We start from the raw sequence: 21,589 nt of genomic DNA on the forward strand, positions 1-21,589 counted from the left end.
AAGACAGTATCTTGTGACTAGGTATTCTTACATGGATGTGTTTCCGCACCCCAACAGTTGCTGATTTAATATTGTGAGAATTGGAATGGAACTCCTTTTGGCTTCCTTAGTAAGCACTTACCACTGATATGTTATCTGGCTTACGGGCTTTGGGCATGTTACGGATTGAGGTACATCTGTCCTGGCAAGCATGCTTACCAGAACTTTCGCCATCAATTCTCGTAACACAGTTCTGGTTGTGCTGCATTCCATTGGGACTCCTAACATCAGTGTCAACATGACGTTGAACGTGATTGACTGAAAAGAAACGTGTTGGTTATGTTATTTAACCATTGTTCCCTGAAGGAGGGAACAGTGATGTTACATCCCTCATGCCACTACCTTGAACTGCGCTGAAAGCCGGGATGCTTCTCGGCTACTCAGCACAATCCTGAATTAGTGGATGCATGCCGCCATCTTATGTAACCGTATGTAGGAGGAGTGGCTAGGCATGCAAATTGTAAATTCCACTTGCCTATAGTCACTGGCCATTTCTTGTAATGCTCAGAGGTGATTGGGTCTCACTTGGGACATCTGTTATGTCGACACTGACGTTAACTTCAGGGTTACCATAATTTAACCAAGACTTGTTTTTTTTTGCCTCTGTTAAGTGGTGTCATTGCTTGTCATTAGCAATCAGTTAAAAACTAAAATTCTGTCATCATTTACCCCCCTCTTGTTTTTTACTTTCTTCTGTGAAAGCAAAAGATATTTAAAAAAAAATGTCTCAGTGCTTTTACAGTGGAGTTCCATGTTATTTTAGATTCGACTGACCTTCATTTTGTGAACAGAAGCATTCTTCAAAGTATCTTACACAAAAGAAAGAAATTCTGGAACAACATGAAGGTAAATGACAGAATTTTGTATCTACAAGTGCCAGTTTTTTGTGCAATGTTCCTCTCTGTTTAAATTAAATAAGTATAATAAACACTTATTATATTTCATTATATAATAAGATATAATATCATATCTTGTTGCACCAATATTATGATTGATTGGTTCAGTAACATTCAGCAAAATCCCAAAATCATGCTACAAAGGTAATAAATAGAAACCTATTCTTTGTTTATTATGTAAACATGTATATAATAAACAGGGTTAGACTCTCAAAAACTTCTCTAGACTTTCATAAATTACATTTCAAACATTTTAGCTCTTTCTCTGTGACTGGAAGCAAACGGTTAAAGTAATGCCAATGGTGGCATAAATCAGGATCCAAACATCTTCTGCAACTTAACAATCGACAGACAAGCTAAAACCGGATTGCCTATGAGTAAAGCATCTTTCATTCCAAGATGAAGTAGTATTTGGGCATTTGCCAGTTCTGCGAAATGTGCACTTTCTTGAAAGTTGCTTTGGTAAGCAAGTGTCCGCTCAGGACATAAATGTGAATGTGAACGAGTCATGAAAAAAACTAGAAGATGCAAAGTAGAAGATGCTAGCAACATGACATGACCATAATAAAACAATACAAAGGAACAGAGATTTACTAAGATGATTTTATTAAAAATTATGCACCTCTGAGAATGATCTGGAATGGAAAAAGTCTAATCTTGAGATGTTTTGTCAAAAGCAATAAAATGCTTTCATCATTGTTTAGATATTAATGGCATATAAAATCAGTACAATATAATAATAAATAACTAATGCATGAATGAATCTCTAGCATGGCTATAATGCTACTAAAAAGTTCAGAAAGTGTTACAATGAATCTTACATCACCCATGAGGCGAATCCATTTAGCATTAATTGCCTCTCAAAAACATCTAATTTAACCGGCCGCTCTAGAGTTAGCCAATCTGTTCAATGATTGATGCTACAGTTGCAGAAGTCTTCTGCAAAGCAGAATGTTAGCTAGACTGGTATCCTTTTGGGTTTAGACATAATAAACGTTCACTGACAAAATAAACAAGTTGTAAATCCAATGTGAGGGTGAATGCAAGAGGGCTGAATCATTTACAACACATTAATATAGCTCTTTTGGCTCAAAAATGCTCTCATACATTCCAACCCTCAGGAAAAAGTAACATATTGGAAACTGAATCCAATATATGACAATATGTTTTATATCAATAGTTTCTGTTGCGTGCATATATTTGGCCAATTTATTCAAAATGACTAAAATTTTATAATACATTGTGCAATATATGCTATTATATTATATACAGTTTTTTTTTTGACTTATTACAGTACATTCCTAGCATTTTGGATATTCATTTCGATATTAATCAAGAGATGGATTCTCTTGTATGAAGGCTTTAAATAAAAAAGGAACACAATATTTAGATAATTAAATAGTTGTATATCTTTTAGAAAGCACCATATTTGACAATTGCCCAGTGAAATGGATCAAAAAATACTTAAGATAGGCACATATCCCGAATGAACGAGATTATCAGATGCCTCTATCTACCTAAAAAAGTGTGTTCTGACACATAAATAGAATACCTAAGCAAGTAGGTCTCATCTAATCTGGTTACTTGATTTACAAATAAAACAACAATTACAAGTGTGAACAATCAAGTCTTTGCTCAAAATTTAAAGCCTAAAGCTTAAAATGGTGTCTGACTCTTCGAAAATCAATCAATCCCCTGATCCAAATCAACATCTTCCACAAAGATTGACCATTTCTGACGCCTAAAAGGTACAAAGGAGCATGTAATGCTCTGGCCTGTCATGTATAAGCAAACATTACATCCAAACAAACTTATAAACTCTTCACCAGACGGGAGCTACAACTACAGCATAGCTTCTCCAACCAACATGTACGCTTCATATCTCAAAACTCACACTCGCTAATGTTTAACGCTCTGATGCTAGTCAAGTAAAAATGTCGATATCATTGATGACCCTCAAAAATGCCACAGCAGACAACAGGAAGTGCATTCACATTAGCAAAATTTTGACGAAATTTCGCAGGGCCAAAAAGGGCCACTGTTTATGAATAATAGTAGCGATGTACGTTGCACAGCTCAGACAAAGTTCACTTTCAAACCAAGTTTTCTGTCAATGCAGCGAATCTTCTGACAAATTGAAAACTATTGTGAAATCTACAAGGGGAAATCTTTCACCCTCACACAAAATTTCCAAACATGAGACTTCAACCGCAAAACAAAACTTTTTTGCTCACAAAATTTTGTTGAAATTTCTCTAACCTTACGGCACCTTTAAGCAGCAGCCATTATCTGCTGGAAGATCAAATTAATGATATACATATTATTAACAGAGTTCAGTCTGAAGACTTTTTATAGCACCTTATAATGTGGTGATTGGCCGCTGGGAGGGGCTTAGCCATGAACCACGCACCAATAACCCCTTTAACCTGCTATTTGGAGGTCGAGGGTTCACCTTTACTTGCTTTTCGATTTGAATAATTTTCCCAGGCTGAAGAAACAGCACAATGTTCAGCCATTTGATACAGTTTTAGACATTTTTCAATGCACATCTGTACAAGTGATAAGACACAGAACATGCCACCTCTCGTCTGACGGCCATTACATCCCCCTTGGACAATGGCTAGCACACTAAAATGTACATTTGCCCAGGTATGTCTGTTCAGACAGTGAAAATACATGTCTTTCTGTAGAAAAGAAGCACCGTTAGATGATAGAAACACAATATAAACCTTTGGCCACTGGGAATAGCCCTCTCATCCCAAAGAGATTTTCCCCAAAGGGTCTTCACAGAGGAAAGAGACAGGCGCTGGGTTGCCGTTTCTGGTTTAACCAAAAAAACAAAAAGGCTTGAAAATGGCCTACAAAGGCAGTAGATACAATTTTTTATCATTTAAAAAAAAAGCATTAAGCCCTATTGTATGCCTTTTTTATGTAAGGGGGCATCGCATGTTGATGACAAAAATACTATAGTTTATTATGGCACAAAATCCTATCCTCCTCACAGTAAAGTACAATTTATAGTCTTATTGATTAAAGAAGCTGTAGTATTTTTGGCATTACTACAGTACTTTCTGAATAGAGCTTGATAACAGAGAGAAGTGAGGTTGGCATAAACTAAAAATGTCACTCACAGTAATCACCAAGGTTTTGCTTCAGTGCAAGTTTGTGTTCAAAAAGTGTAGAAGGATATACTGTAGCAGCTTCTGTAATAGAGTATGCATATGTTTATCAAAAATTGCATTGAAATGAAATGTTCCCTTATTCAAATGGCTGTTGCTGCCATCCAAGCCTGTGTGTTAGCCTGTACTGTAGCTTTAACAGATGAATTGTTGTGCTTGTAAAAGAGTGTTTCCATTTCCTCCTTAGTTTTAGTATAGTGTGTGTGAGTAGAGATCTCAAACGTATGCATAATCTTGTTTCATACCATCACTAATATCCACAGTGCAGGATTGCTTATAAATGTTACAAATTCATATGCTTCCTTTTAAAAAATGTGGGGTCAGTAAGATTTTTTAATACTTTTATTTAGCACAGACACATTTAAAATGATCAAAAGTGATTTTTCACGTCACAAAAGATTTCTATTTCATTTCTACAAATAAATGCTGTTCTTTTCATCAACAAAGAATTGTGAAAAAAATGTATCATGGTTTTCACAAAAAATATTGAGCAGTACATTTGTTTTCAACATTAATAATAAGAAGAAATGTTTATTGAGCACCAAATCAACATATTAAAATGGTTTCTGAAGGATCACGTGACACTGAAGACTGGTGTAATGACTGCTGAGAATTCATGTTTGCTATCACATGGATAAATTGCATTATAAAACATACTGAAATAAAACAGTTATTTAAATTCTATTCATTTTTCAAAATATTACTGTTTTTACTGTATTTATTTATCAAATATACGCAGTCTTGGTGAGCATAAGAGACCACTTTCAAAAACATCAGAAAATCTTACTGACCATTGCACTTTATGATGGATGGTTTGCTAAAATGTTCGAAATATGCACTGTGGAATGTCATATTAGAAAAATACAAACAAATGTTCGGATTGCTAACGTCTTCTGTGTTTGTCAGTATAGCAGCAGTGAGATTGTGGTGAGTTTGAGGTATACCTGTGAAAACCCTGTGATCTACTGTTGGCAGAATGAAACAGAAGCTTGACAGCTATTCCCTTATCTGACGCACCATCTGTTAAGAGTCACAAAGATGAAATGAGGCATTTAAGAGATTCTTTTAAATCTGCTCAAGATGACCTATCCTTCTGAATTTGAGGTAAATGGACTAGAGCAAAACCTTGGAACATAAGCATGTTTTTGTGATACATTAAGCGTAACAGAAAAGAGGAGTAAACCATTGGATTCAGGGGGGGACGTGAAGACGTTGGCTGGCTGAGCAAAGGTGGAAGGAGCTCAGAGTTTGAGGAGAGTGTGGCCTGTAATCTCTGGGACATCAGAGGAGAGTGGCGTGGTCTGGGTCTGCTGTGTACATACTAGCCAAAATGGCTTTCTGGTCTTCTCGGGGCGGGCGGAGGTACAGCAGAGCAGAAAAGCGGGTGTACGGGTCCTGGCGAGTCAACTTTTTCTTCTTCTTGCGGAGGTAGAGAGCTTCTTCTGGCTGGAGGACCTGAGAGGTGTGGGGCTGCTGGGTCTGAGAGGGGGGCACACCTGTATAGAGAGAAAGACTGATGAGCATGTGAGGACAGATGTGCAAAAAGTGAGAAAAAAATTATACAGTGAGACACTAAGGTAAACCGGTAGCAAAAAAGAGTTTAATCTAGTCTTAATATATGTTTTAATATTCAACATTCATCCTGTAACTAAAACCAGTGATACTTTCATGCCTCTTATATCACAAAACAGAAAATTTCTGTTTTAGTTTTGCTATTATTACAGTGTTCAGTGCTCCAGTTGTTTTTTTCTTAGTGGAAGCTTTAATATAATGTTTACTAGCATTCAAAGGTTTGAGACTTATTTTTGAAAGAAGTCTCATATGCTCACCAAGCCTGCATTTTTCATCAACTTTGAAAACAGTTGCAATGCTTCATATTTTTGTGAAAACTGTGACAGGTTTTTTCTCAGGATCTTTTAATGAATAAAAATGTCTTAAGAACAATATTTGTTTGAAATATATCTTTTGTAACATAAATGTCACTTTTTACAACTCACAATCTTATTGACCCCAAACTTTTGAATAGTGGTGTACATTCAACTATAGGTAACACGGCAACACTTTAGAATAAGGTTCCATTAGTTAATGTTAGTTAACTACTTTCATTAACATGAACTAAGCAAGAACAATCCTTCTACAGCATTTATAAGTCTTAGTTCATGTTAATTTTAACATTTACTAATGCATTACTTAAATCAAAAGTTGTGCTTGTTAACATTAGTTAATGCACTGTGAATTACCATGAACTAACAATGAATAACTGTATTTTCATTACCTAACATTAACGAAAATGAATAAATACAGTAATAAATGTATTATTCATTGTTTGTTCATGTTAATTAATACGTTAACTAACATTAACTAATGGAACCTTATTCTTAAGTGTTACCTGTAACACTTTAAAAAAAAGGTTTCATTTGTTAACTTTATTAGTTAACATGAACAGTTCCTATACAGCATTTATTAATGTAGTTAATGTTAAGTTCAGCATATAAGTTCAGTTATACATTATTGTCAATTGTAAATCTAAATTATAAGAACAAACCATGAACAAAAATACACATGGTTAAAGAAAATACAGATTACATTATGTTATCTTAAAGGGTTAATTCAACCAAAAATGAAAATAAGCCCATAAATTACTCACTCTCAAGGCATCTGAGGTGTATATGACTTTATTCTTTCAGACGAATCCAGTTATATCCAGTGTTATAAAAAAAACAATATAAAAATTGTCATTGATCTTTCAAACTGTTTCATGGCATTCAGCAAGTGTTGCAGTGCATCAGTCCAAAATAAGTTAAATAAAAAGCACCCATTCATAATAAAAAGTGTCTCACATGGCTCCGGCGGGTGAACAAAGTCCTTCTGAGTTCCATTAAATAGCTTGAAAGATCAAACACAAGTTTTAAAATATATCCAATTGCATTCGTCTGAAAGAAGAAAGTCCTATACACCTAGAATGACTTGAGGATGAGTAATTTATGGGCTAATTTTTATTTTTGGGTAAACTCACCCTTTAAGTTACAATAAACATTTGTTGCGTGCCAGGAACATGAAATGTATTTTATGTTGTATTATTATTTAAAATGACTTTTCTTTTCTTTTTTTGTAAGTGACACAATTTTACTGCTGTGTTAACTGGGTTGCTAATAGGTAACAATGTAAAATCTGGGTTTCTGAAGTGGAACCATTTGAAAACCACTGCAAAAATCAAGGAAAATCAACTTTTTGTGAATTATAAGCTCTTATTTCTTACATCTTGCACACTACACAATAAGTGATAATGAAATGTTATAATGTGAGCATATCAGTACAGTGCCAGTGACCAAAGGTATTCTAGGAAAAGGTTTTATAGTGTTAAAGGAAGCACTGAGAGCACTTCAATGTGGAGAACCTCTGTTATAAAGAGTCTCTCTTAACACCATCTTCTCACACATCAGTGCCCTACAAACATAAATTGCATCTTATTTTAAATGACCCATGAGGAAAATGCTAATTTTCCCTTAATAGAAAATGCTCGCTCTTAAAGGTGCAATAGGTGATTGTCTTCAGAAACATTTGTGTTATGCTGGTTGAAAGTCTCTTCACATCCCGACAGCAATCATTATGCTGAGTGGTCTTAATATATTTATCTGTATTTATATATTCTGTGGGAGGCGTAGGACAAAGAAATGTACGTCCAATCAAATTGCTCGCTCCTCTCGCACATATTTTGCACATCTCACTTAGTTAACACACCCAATTCAGATAACCAACTCGTTAGAAGTGAGCTATTGTGCGTGAATGAACTGTGTTCTGATCGATAAAATCCCTATCGATAAAAACCCCGGGTGCATTGCTTTCTACTCCCTGAGCAGGGGTTTACTTCACTTGGGAACATGGGCTGGAATTGGGAACCGCTGATGAAGCCTATTGTAGTTATGTTGTCTCTAGTATTCTGGTCTGTGTGCATAAATGCGTTCAGGGGGCGTGGCTTTGGACGGCGATTGCAGGGAGGGTGGGATGTTTGCTTTCAGTGCTATCAGGCTAATGTTAGCATTTTCCAAGATGTCATATTACACCTTAAATAAATATGTTGTCTTGATAAAAATGCATATTATCGCTCTGTTTAAAATCGAAGTGAGCTGTTCTCCATAGAACAAGTCAAGTAGAATAAGTCATTATAGATGTGCTCCAACATAAAGGCTGTTCAAAATGGATCCAAGCGACCCAAACCAGTAACTTACAGTATAATCTTCCATTTCAGTAAGCATGCTTCCATAGAAGGTAGTATACAACAAAACAACTCACTTGGTTTTGGAATAGAGCTTATAGTATACTTATGATAAGCAAATGTATCTTAATATTTTGTACAGCAGCCATATAGTATACAAACTATAGTAGCTTGTGACTTGTTTCTCACCCATCTTTCGTCTGGTCTTGGAGTTGTTATTGTTAATGCTGACTTTCTTGGCTGTTTTCACTCGTTGATATCGCAGCACTTCTATCCTCTCAGACCCTGCAGAGCCACTTGGTGCACCTCGACGTTTTCTGTGCAGGAAGCAAAGAGAGGAAAAGCCATCACACATGGGAAGGGTAGTGCGGTGGCTCGCCATGTGTGTTAAACTGTTAATAGTAGTGATCACATGGAGTTTGATTAAGTTACTTTTGCTATAGGCAACTCAGATTACCCATGAATCTCTTGCACTCAAATGATCTGACCCAGGCATGGTCCAGTTTATCATGATAAGTATGATGCAAAACATTTATTTGAGTGTAAAGAGAGGTATAATCAAAGATTTTCAGGAATTTCCTGCCCAGAATTACATTTATAAATATATATATAAAATGTAAATATTTTATTCATCATTAAGAAATTAATTTTTATTTTTTATTTTTTAAATGTGTACATTACATCAATATGCCAACATTATGTATCGGTTTAGAGAGAAATCCTGACATAGATCGGGTTAATTACAATGGCTGAGCATACTTAAATACATAATACAATAAAACTGTAATGGTAAAGTACTATTTTTTTTTATTTCTTATAAAAACATTTACATATAGAAACTATCGATCCATGGCAGACATTTAAGTTTGTATGTACAGTCTTCCCATCCAAATACAGAATGGAGGCACTTAAACCGGCAGCCTGCATACTCTGCCTCACACACACACATACAGTACTCTCTCTCACACACACACACACACACTCACAGCTCTCACTAGGCACAATAAAATAACAGAAATAGTATTATAGAAGGGCCGTCCTTCTGCTGAGGCTGCCGAGAGAAATTAAAGGCCATTAGTAGAGGGGGGAAATCACAGCTCAGCAACAAAGCATTGTCAGAAATGTGCTCATAGACATGAATACTGTCTACAAATGGGCTTCACCATGCTGACAGGGGGAGAGATGGCGGGAGGGGATAATGGCTACTTGGGAACAGTCACATAATGAAAAATAAAACAAAGCACTTGGACAACAAATGTAACAAGAATTTAATCAGATATTTGTTTGTTTTTCAACTGAACAGCAATATTTAGCAATGGCATGCATGGCAATTTGCACATGGAACAGAACTTTAAAGGGGAATACTCTGGAAAAGCACTTCATTAAGTGAAAGCCACAACTTAAAAAGGTCCATTTTCTGGTGCCAATAGTACTTTCCCCATCGTAAAGGAAGTGCAGAAACTGTTTTGGAAGAAAACTTGCTTTACATGATTGTGAAATGTGTTCTGCAGTCCAAACTTACACAAAACAAGTGCTAAAGTTTTTTTTTTTTGCATTTTATAATACAAGGTGTCTGTAGAAGGCTTGTGGTTTTTAAATCACTTGAACTACTTTCAAGCAATATCAAGCACCAATACCTAAAATGAAGTATTACATGCAACTCCTGCTTGAGACGGTCCCTAATGAATGGTCTACTTTTTCCAGGTTGAGTTTAAATTCCTAGCTACTCCAAGTGGTGTTTGTGTTGTCATTTAATATTAACCATCTTTCAGAAGGAGAAATTCTCATAAAATCAATATTAAAGCTCTGTTTTTATTTTTATTGCGTCTCAAGCATGAGGTTGTGTTGTTAATTAAATGAAATGTGCTGGGTTTCCTAATCAATAACTGGGAAACGTACATATGCATACTAAGACCAGAATGCATATGGGATTCAAGACTGCAGAACTAAAATATGTGGCTATCTGAAAACAAGTATTTTAAAAAAAAGCTGTAAACTTGGTTATAAACGAAAGGAAAGCAAGACCCAAAGACTTGTATTCCCATTTAAAGGACGAGGTGAATAAAAGCCCCACCTGCTGCCCCCCCCTCTTTCAGACATGGATCCAACCCTTACCTATTGCGGTGTAGAAGACCTGGTCACAACAACGCTGCCCAGATAGCTGAGATCAATCAAAAACAAAGCAGGTAAGACTCGAGGAGTCATCAAGAATGACCAAATGCCCTATTTAAGATGATGGCGACATTTCAACAGATGAGAGCAGACAGTCCCTGCAACACAATTCGCCCAACAAGCCTCCCCTGGCAGTCAGACCTGGGGTGACCTGGGTGACAGGAGGCAGGAGAGAGGGGGAAGTGTTGAACTTTGGAAGAGGAGAAGAGCCCTGTGCCTGTTGCGCTGGACACACCAACCATACACTCTGAGAGTCGCCTAAAAAGCCTGGAGTTAGTCAAAACAGTGGGCTTCATTTTGAGCTGGGATTGGTCAATTTTATTGTGCATGTGGGGTTCCTCCTGTTGGGTGAAAATTAGGGTAACGCATGACAGTGAATGAAAGGCTGAGATCCTGTGGTGGTGTGCCTCTGATTCCAGGCTTTTTAAGGGCTTCGTTATTGCATTTTAAAACAACTTAAAATTTCTCCAGAAACGTAGCCCTAAAAGGTCTGTCACCACGTCTGTGAAGCAAATAATCCATCTTGACTTGATTTGAATCTGTTACCCCTCAACCACATTTGGTTAATGTCGCTCACTTTTGATCTGAGACAAGTGCTTTAAAGTGCTTCACAGACCTTATGAATGAAATCGGATGTCTGACATGAAAAGCAGAATTAGTGGCATAGAAAATTGTAACACTACTTGTCTATGTAGAGAATGGTTTTGAATGGTTTTGAATAATTCAAGGCATCTGGGGCAGTGTTTCTATGAAAGCATGAGTTCTAACATTACTAAAACCAGCTTTAGGCAAGCAGCAAACATAATTTTGCCCATGTGTGCAAACTGTAGCGTTATACCAAAATCAAAAGTGTGGTTATTTCTGCACTGAGACCCCTGAAGGATCCTAGATGTTACACTTAAGCCAGATGGTAAATGGTTTATCAGTCCACACACTGCAGGCCTAGTGCACCTACCCTGAAGCTGATAACTGGGGTGGAGAAGGTTCTGATGGAAGGATCTCCTCCTCAGTCCTCCTCTGAGTTGGCATCTGCCCAAAAATGTTGCTGCTTTCTACAGGAGGTGAAGGGGACTGTGATGGATAGCTTGCTGCTGAGGTTGCAAATGCCATATGGGATCGATAGCTGGGACTTGCCCTTCGGCTGCCTTGGCCTTGAGCAGGAGAGGAGGAGGGGGTGGACCTTCTAGAGAAGCTAGCTGAAGAAGGAGGTTGAAGGGTGATCTCAGACATATCAGGAGGGATCTGGGGTTGGATGACACTGGGACGGGGCCTGGGGCGTACTACAATCTCCGGTGAGCCTTCATGAGAGCTAATAGGACTCTGTGTTAGAGGTGAGAGGCGGGATGGCTGGAGAACTACCATGCTGGGTTCCATCCTGCGGGGCTGCCTTGGGCTAAGCCTGGGTGTAAGCTCGTACCATCGAGTATCCAGGCTTCTGAAGGAGCTTGGGCCAACCATGTGAGACACTGGGTCAGGGTAAGGCAATACTGGTACACCCATACCGTGGTTTGTGTGTCTTAGCTGCCCTAAACTCTGTGCCTCTTGCATAGGTAAACGCTTGGCTGGAAGGCCCTGAGGCTTGACCTTGCTGGGAGACTTGCCGGGGCGGCTTTTTGGGGCCTGTAGCTGCAGGATACCAGGGTAAGGAGATAATTGAAGGGTGGAGGGATGGAGGGCACTAGGAGGAAGAACAAGAGGGGGAGGAAGGGGAGGTTCCGGATGAAGATGCAAAGGGTGTGGGGGTGGAAAAATAAAGTGAGGACCCTCAATTGTGGCAAAGGTAAAATCAGGCCGCTGCCAGATATCTGGAGAGCGTGAGGTTGAGGGGTGCGCCAGGGGAAGGGTGTAGCCAGAGACTGCATAATGCTGAATCTCTCCCTCACCGATTTCCTCTGGGATGGTGGGATGACCAAAAGGTCCCTCCAGGTGGTAAGGAGGAGAAGACATTACTGAGCTGAGAGGGCTGGTGTCAGGCATGTAGAAAGGAGGTGGAGGCTCTGGTTCCCCTGGACTTCCTAAGTAGCTGTAGAACTGGCCATGGGAAAAGGCTCGAAAGTGAGGAGCACCACGAATCTGCCCTGTAGCCTGGAGTCGACTGGTCTCCATGATAGTCATGCCTTCCATGGGCCTTTGGAAGCGGGGACTGTAGGCTGGGGGCTGCAAGTAAGACTCCTGGCTAGAAGAAATGGGGGAGATCTGATGGGGTCTGAGGGTAGCCATCATAGGCGGCATGGGCCCCGGATCATCATTCTCCTCATCTGACTGTCGAAATTCAGGGTAAAGGTCGGACTCCTCGACGAAGGGGAAGCCCTCAATGCGCCGTGCCTTAACTGGGGTTTCCACATCTGTGGGTTCCATGACAAAGCGCCCATCTGGGCCACGACTGATCAATTCAATTGGGGTGGTAGCCTCTGCCTCATGCTTAGAGATGCTAAATTTCTTGCTAATTATTGCTCTCTTGGTCTTCATGTATAAAGACAGCTCCTTCTCCTTGGCAGGACTTTGAGGAAACTTCTTAGCTCGTAAACCATCGTCTGAGGACTCTGAAGGAGGTCCAATGGAGCGGACACTTTCTGGACTAACCTTTCCAGAAGATGATCTATAAAAATAGGGAAAGAAAAAAGAAAAGAATAATTAATAATGAATTATGTAATGGTCATAGTAGTTTCAAGTTAAAATATGGAGACTTAGGTCCCTGCAGAGTAAAAGTGGGCGTTTATCACCTTGTGCGTGTTTTCAAACTGCTTGGTGTTTCTAAATCATGCAATCTGAATGACCCCCCTTACCTAACCCCACCCATAAACCTAACGTCATTTAACGTCAACCAGTCAGGTATCATGGTGTAAAAACACCCTTATCTGGTAACTCCCATTACTTTTCTGCAGAGACCTATAATTGAAAATATGTCTTAGACAATATTAGTCACTCATCTAAATGCTTGCATTTGTTGAAGTGAGAAATACTTATAACACACCACAATAAACCAACACACAATGTGAAAGATTTTCTGACAGTCTTGCACACAAGGTACCTCAAAGTATCCTATCACACCCAAAACTCTTGAAGTGACAGGTAAAGTCAGCATGACGTAAGCTATAAAATCCAACAGTATATATACATGTCAGCAACTGAAACTTGCTTATTTACTTGAAATGATTGCTATCATTGTTATTAAGTCAGTTAACAGTTTTCTGAAAATTTTTTGACATGCTTGAAACATTTCTTACGGAGCCCCACACATGGTATGCAGGAAAAAAGTAGGCTAAATCGTGCGCACAATTTACTATTTCATTCCCTCGATTTATATATTGCCCACACAATTTACTAATTCATTCCCTCGATTTGCTAAATCGTGTACACAAATTGTGCGCACGTTTTAGTACATCGAGGGAATGAATTGGTAAATCGTATGCACATTTGGTACATCAAGGGAAAGAATTAGTAAATCCAGTGCATGTTTAGTGCATCAAGGAAAAGAATTAGTAAATCGTGCACACAATTTATTTATTTTTTCTTGAATGTCATGTGCGGGACTCCGTAATTTCTTAAGATAAAATTGCAATTTTCTGCTTTTTAAGCATTACCCAGAATGATTGCTTAAGTGGTTTGTTTACTTTAAGGTCATAATCATGTGAGCTAAAAGTAAACTATTATTTAGATTACTTGCTTTTTAGGCATCTTTATGTTACTTTACATATTAAAAACAATCAGTAATCTTTAAATCAGATTGAAAATATCTAGGTCACAGGTCTTGAGAATAATTACACAATTATTTTAGGCCGCATAAAGTAGCACCCTGAAATCTAAGAGATGATTTCATATGATTACAATAAATCTGATTGTTGGTTATAATTTTCACTCTTTTTTCTGGAAATATCTTGTCATAACTCATCCTTGTTAAGGCCTTTTACTCTCCAGTCACCACTATTTGAATGCCATAACTACTTAAGTTTTTTTGTTTTCTCATGAAATGTGTTTAGTGTGTGAATGGTAGACATCACAATGAGGGTCCTCATTAATCATAGATGGTGACATTTTCCAAGATATCCAACTGAGAGTATTTATGTGACAAAACAACGAGAAATAACAAGCATAATCCAGAAAAGAAGAGAGAAAATCTGAAAATGTTGGAGCCATGATACTTTATTCAGTAACAAATATACATGTAATGGCTGAAGCTTTGTTTTTGCTGAATCATAACACCATGCACACTTTCGCTTGTAATGGCTGCGGTGATGGAGCTTGGTTTCCATGGCAACTGCCTATTGATGACTACCACTCAGGTGCAATGACGTTATGCCTGCTCCAAGCAACAATACAGTGCACCATAAAGCAGGCTTTTCCCCAGCCAAGGAGAGGGAACACACAATACACACTCTTCAGCAAAAGAAAGTCCCCACCATTGCTCGAACAAATGTTTAGAGGCATAATATAGAACACAGAATACGTTAAGAGAATGAAAAGAAAACTAAATGCACAGACGGTTTGATCGGATATTGATTTGCTTGTCAACAAGGCTGTGCTTTCATTTTGCAAGTTGGATAAAAACAATGATAGAACATCAAAGATTTTGTGTGGGTTTTAGGTTTAATTATCATTATCAGCTGATCATTTCAAGTTGTTTTCCTACTAAATGTTGTGATGAAAGATAATGACCTCAGGATTGCCGACACAAAGATGGTATCAGACCACCAAAGAGGCCACCAAAATAAACCTTTTCTGACTGTACTTGTCCTTCCATGCTAATTTCTCCTAAACTTTATAATAACTTAAAACAACCTTCAAACCAAGATTCTATGGCAAATGAAAAATGCATACAAACATGTTGCTATTTTAGGTCACACAATTCAAAATCTTCCTGGAATAACTGAGCTGAACATTTAAGAATGATTGTCAGACAATATAGTACCACAGTTAATGCATTTTTTGGCACAGGATATCTCATTAAAAGCTCAAACTACTATTACCATTTACTGTAAAAGCAATTACAAATAACAACACAAAGTGCATACGCTTCACAATATGCCAGGACTGTGCAATTTTTATCATTTATATACGTTAAATCCACTAACAAAACAATACTGTAACAAAAAGCAATCTGAACGCAGGAACACCAACTGCTGCACATTAACCTCTGGTGTGCAAGGGTGTGTTGGTGAAATACAGGCAGTGGTTCAGGTGCTTGCGAGGGAGAAATCTGAAACAAACATTATGGGGGTGATTAAGACACATGAAAGAGAGTGCAGGCCAGCCCTCGGCAGCCCGTGGGCTTAATGTGTGCAATGTTATTTAAACTGCTTTAAATGTGTGGTAGCAGAGAAGTTCACATGCAATGCATTATCTAGAATACAGGAAGTAAAAATATTTTAATATTGTTATAAAACTGAAGCTATGAAATAGATTATACACAATTATATAAGTGTGTTTACCGTATACATTATAAATGCATGACACAGATAAACAGACATGTAGGTAGGTAGATAGATAGATAGATAGATAGATAGATAGATAGATAGATAGATAGATAGATAGATAGATAGATAGATAGATAGATAGATAGATAGATATGCTACTTTTGAAAATGTGGACCTGTTGAGGAAAAAAAAACATTTGGCAGATGGAGGAAAAGTAGCAGATCACCCAGATACCCATTTGGGAGAGAGAATAACGCTAAGAAGAACTGAAAGCAAACTGAGGAGGCTTAACTAAAAGATGTGAATGCATCACAAAAGCATCAAAACTCACATCCACACTCTCATCTCACACACCTCGGATTCATCTCAAAGCGTAGGGCCAGCCATGTAATGGGTGACTTGATGAGAGTTCAGAGAGCTGTATTAAATTTGATTCAGGGATGATTGTGTGAAATATGACAGAAATTTCATTAAAAGGCTAAAATTATTTGAAGTCTGCTTGCTTACTTAATTCTGCATAAATGTGGTGTTATGAAAAGCGTTCATGACTAATTTGACCCAGTTCAGTGAAGAGGATTCCACCGCTCTTATTGTGCTGCCTTATTATAATCCAATTAAATGATCTGTGTCGCCCTCTGCAGGTCACGTTAAAACTAACAAATTAAAGGTTTGCACTAGGTTATTTATAACCTAAAGTTGACTGTAGTTTGGTATGCTGTCAGTTTCCACCAACAGTTCTAAGTCCCTAATTTAGAAATGGAACGCGGGTAAATACACTTATAATGGAAGACTAATAAGCAAAAAGCTTCATGTAGTGCATATTATAGTGGATTAAACTTTTCAATTTTTGAGCTGTGTGAAGTTTTTTTTATGTAACTATCCCTAGTATTTCTATATTAGTTAACCATTGCAAACCCTGATAAGAGGAATTATTTGTGTAGTACATAACCAATTACTCCACCAAGAGAACTACTGCCACCTCAAAATAAAGATAACTTCAAACAAAAATTAGTTTTAACTTAAATTATTGTAGGGGTTTAAAAATGATACAAGCTTTACATTTCTGATGTGTAACCCTCTGGCACACTTTCCTGCTTCCATTAGAAGTATACAAGTATTAACATAGGCTAAAAGAGAAATTAAGTTAAAAAAAAAAAAACAGAAAGTGGCTTTAATTTCAAGGTGCTAACCATAAATGTGTGAGTCTAACAGGGTGCCAAAAGGTGGCATATTCTTAAGATTTGAGTCTCCTGTGTGTATAGCACATGGGTTCACAGCCTGCCAAAACAACCGTGGCCAGCAGCGCACATGGGACGCATGCGACAAAAGGCAGTGCACACTGCTGAACAAGGTGCAGGCACTCACAGAGGACTGGAGGATGGAGGCCTGCAGCTGCTCCTTTCCTGCCCTTCCCAGTAGGGTTCTATGCCAGGCAGAGGGGTAAGAGGACTCCTGCGGCAGGAAACACAATAGAGATGGGAGGTATGGGGAGGGGAGGGGTCATGTTGGCCATTAACGAGGCTGCTTTATATCCTCCTGAAACCCGAGAGATTGCCTGTTGTGCATTTTATAATTTTTCTTGCTATTTGGGATATGTAGGACCTAATAAGTATAATACCTAAAATTTGTTTTTGTACAGGAAGTAGTTTTCCCAGAAAAAAGATGTCCTCATGTGAGGACAGTGGGTCTATCATGATGTGAAATGCTGCAAAGCAGTTTCATTCACTTTGCAAGCACAGATGCACATTGCATGTCATGCATCGCACACAGGATTTCCCAGTGCAGCCTTGTGCTCTGCATTCATGCATTTCATTTATAAAGTTATGTTATGTCCTCGGCAGAGGACATCGGGACTCAATTTCTAAAAAAAAAAATGAAAAGACATGAATGAAAATGCATAGGCAAAAACAATAGATTTTTTTAAATCACCAATAAATTTTTAATGTTCAAGATTTTTTTTTTTTTTTTTACCAAACTTTGTATAAAGATGATTCTCAACTATGGTATAACAGAATAATTCAGTATAACATTTTTCTTTCTGCAAAATGTGTGTAAAATTACCATTAATGGGTTTTCTAATTATATACAATGTATCTATAAACTAAATCTAATTTGCATATAAATGTGTTTTTGGGGCAACATGTAATGAAAAAAGAAGTGTAATAATGTGAGTAATAATTGTCAAGATTTTCATAATAATATATAATATTTCATAGAATATTGAAATATAATTTCTTTCTCTATTCATTTGTTATGTCTCCAAAAATGCGTCATAAGCATGCGTTTAGTCCCGGTGTCCTCATCTGAGGACATGTATGAAATCAATGTCCTGTTTAGTAACAGAAAGTCATATTTTGATTTGAAACCCCATAACATATTTCTGAGATGTTGATTTATGACACAGAATTTAAAAATTAGACAGATTTAAATGATAACTACAATATATTATAGAAATATTATCATATTTCTATAAGAGTGTCACTAAATTAATTTCAGACATTTTGATGACCAAGGAGAGGGAGTGGTCATGTGAAACATCCAATCATTTGGTATCTCTGAAAAGCCCTGAATGTGCTCTGTACAGGACATCCAGATCTAAAACTGTGGCATGAACAGACTCAGAGAAATTCACAAAAATATAATGTCCTCATATGAGGCCACAGGGTCTCAAGAGGATATACCAACATAGCAGAAAGAAAGCAAAAACAACTGTGACATGGAAAGATAAAAGTGAAGGAAAGATAAAGGGAGAGCTTGAGGACATAAGAAACTATGATGATTTAGGGCACTGGATTGTTCATTTACTAAATGACACAGTTCGCCTTAAGTTCGTATAAATCTTTCACACATTTTAGGGCCTATGCATGCAGGGATGTCAAGGCCAGCTTGGATCCATGCAGTCTCCTTGTTCTGATACACCAACAGACATTCAGAGATTCCTGGAAAAAAACAGCTGATATGCAGTGGAGTGCAAAGATCTGAGACTTAAATGCTTCAGGTCAGTATATATATATATTTTTTATTATATTCCCAACTTAGATGTAAAGAAATATATATACTTTTGATGTGCAAATTATTATCGGCACAAGGTGTTTTTTTTTTTTTAAGTCTTTAGGTTTAATGACAACAGTGGAAGCAATACTGGCTGAAATTTGCTTATTTATGCTAAACAGTGACATTGGAATAGTGCAGAATGTCAAGCATTTCTCACTCATTTTACATTAACATTTCTTCATTTTATATTTTCTAAATTCCCCCAAATGTAACAGTTATTTTTAAAATGACTCTCTTTCTTTCTTTGTTCAGACTGAATACCAGATTTTTAATGCGTTTGCCTCCACTGTATGATTTTGCAAAGCACAAGCCTATGTAAAAAGAAGTACAATAACACAAAGTATATTTTGTGAAAAATGAATACTTGATGCCATAACAATACGGCAGATAAAAGCAGTTACATTACTGGCTAAAACAGAATAAATTCAATACTAAAGCACTGCCACAAAGACATGCTATATCCCGGCATATCATAAAATTAAGTGAGCTGCAATAACTGCATGTTTTTAAATGTCACGACGATGGAGTGTATGACTGACATCATACTGGAGTAAACCCACTTAGCTTTAGATTACTGAAAGATGCACGTAGGAGGGTCAAGTACTATAAACAATGTTAAATGCTCTCTAGTCAGTTAAATCTCATAGTTTGTGTTTCTCAAGCATTAGAGGGCATCAACCGATGTATCAAGTAAAATAGCTTCCTGTTTGTTTAAAGCAGTATTGAATAGTGTGATAGGATAATACTTTATATATTTAATTATGAAGAAATAATATGAATAAATACTACTAAAATGTATAAATACGAAAATCCTAATCACTGATGTCCACTGTTATTAGCAATGGGAAGAAAGACAAACAACAGAGTTAGTGTAAAAAGTAAGTTAAGATGAGTAAAGTTTGTTAGAGCGGTATACTATAGTATAGTACCGGAGAGAAGAATCCCCCTGTTCTTCAGATGTGTGTTACTACACCATGGTAAATGCAAAATAAAAATATGAAAGTATTGTTACACGCATTCTTGGAAGTAGAGACAACACAGCATACACATTTACCATGGTAGAAACTGCGGATATAAAAGAGCATCTGTAGAAAACATTATCCTCTTTTTTGTCCGAGAAGACACAGGCATGATGCCAAAGCTCAACCCAGGTAGGGAGCCCTTAAGAGTGGAGGTCTCAGTATAATGACTCTCTAAAACGAGAGGAGACCTGGCTGCACTCAGCACTAAAGACAGATAGCGAGGCTCACAAAACAAGGAGCCTACATACCAATAGTACTGTCTTAGCGGTGCTATGGAGAGCGGAGGCTTCAGCAGAATGACTGTCTTAAATGAGAGAAAATCTACACAATCAGTCCTAGTTTGAGCTCTTAAGAGTGGAGGCCTCAGCATAACGACTCTCTAGAGTGAGAGGAGGCCTGACAACACTCAGTGCTGAAGACAGTAAGCGAGGCTCAAAAAAGAGCCAACACTCCTTATACTGCCTAGGCGGAGCTCTGGGGAGTGGAGGCTTTAGCAGAACAACTCTCTAAAATGAGAGGAAACCTAACAACAGTCAACCCTGGCAGGGGAGCTCTTAAAAGTGGAGGTCTCAGCAAAACGACTCTCTAAAGCGAGAGGAGACCTGGCTACACTCAGCGCCAGAGGCAGTAAGCGAGGCTCAAGAAAGAGCCTACAAACTCAATCACTACCCATGACAGAGCTCTGAGACCGAAGGCTTCAGCAGGAAATCTCTCTTAAAGGAAGCCTAGCACTCAACCCTCTTAGAGAAGCTCTTAAGAGTGGAGGCCTCAGCATGACGACTCTCTAGAATGAGAGGAGACGTGACTAGACTCAGCGCTAAAGACAGTTAGCGAGACTCCCAAAAGAGGAGCGTACCTACCAACAATACTGTCCAAGCGGAGCTATGGAGAGTGGAGGCTTCAGCAGAATGACTCTCGAAATGAGAGGAAACCTGGCTACACTCGGCGTCAAAGGCAGTTAGTGAGGCTCAGAATAGAAGAGCCTACACTTCCTTAACGCGGAGCAGTGGGGGGTTCGGTGCCTTGCTCAAGCACCCAGTAGCAGCATTGCCAAAACTCGAACCCACACCTTAGGGTTAGGAGTCAGACTCTCTAACCATTAGGCCACAACTTCCTGTCTCTTACTGCCTAGGCGGGGCTCTGGGAAGCGGAGGCTCCAGCAGAACGACTCTCTAGAATGAGAGGAAACATAACAATGCTCACCCTGGCAGGGGAGCTCTTACGAGTGGAGTTCTCAGTATAACGACTCTCTAAACCGAGAGGAGACCTTGCTACACCCAGCACCAGAGGCAGTAAGCAATGCTCAAAGAAAGAGCCTACAAACTCATATCACTGCCCATGATGGAGCTCTAAAGAGCGAAGGCTTCAGCAGAACGACTCTCTAGAATGAGAGGAAACATAACAATGCTCACCCTGGCAGGGGAGCTCTTACGAGTGGAGTTCTCAGTATAACGACTCTCTAAACCGAGAGGAGACCTTGCTACACCCAGCACCAGAGGCAGTAAGCAATGCTCAAAGAAAGAGCCTACAAACTCATATCACTGCCCATGATGGAGCTCTAAAGAGCGAAGGCTTCAGCAGGATGACTCTCTAAAGG

At 38.3% G+C, this 21,589-nt stretch overlaps 1 protein-coding gene across 1 annotated transcript in view; it reads right to left on the bottom strand.

Annotated features, from left to right (window-relative positions):
• Nucleotides 1-4,660: 4,660 nt before the first annotated feature.
• Nucleotides 4,661-21,589, bottom strand: part of LOC113100471 (protein turtle homolog B-like) — a gene marked incomplete at its 5' end in the record, with an annotated part of 58,223 nt that continues 41,294 nt past the window's right edge. Inside the window, 4 exons of the mRNA XM_026265204.1 lie at nt 4,661-5,610; nt 8,520-8,647; nt 11,458-13,101; nt 17,282-17,368. Coding sequence (XP_026120989.1) covers nt 5,396-5,610; nt 8,520-8,647; nt 11,458-13,101; nt 17,282-17,368 — 2,074 coding nt within the window. The remainder of the gene's footprint in view (nt 5,611-8,519; nt 8,648-11,457; nt 13,102-17,281; nt 17,369-21,589) is intronic.

This window comes from Carassius auratus, unplaced genomic scaffold (genome assembly GCF_003368295.1).
Source record: "Carassius auratus strain Wakin unplaced genomic scaffold, ASM336829v1 scaf_tig00217275, whole genome shotgun sequence".
Classification (NCBI taxonomy): Eukaryota; Metazoa; Chordata; class Actinopteri; order Cypriniformes; family Cyprinidae; genus Carassius; species Carassius auratus.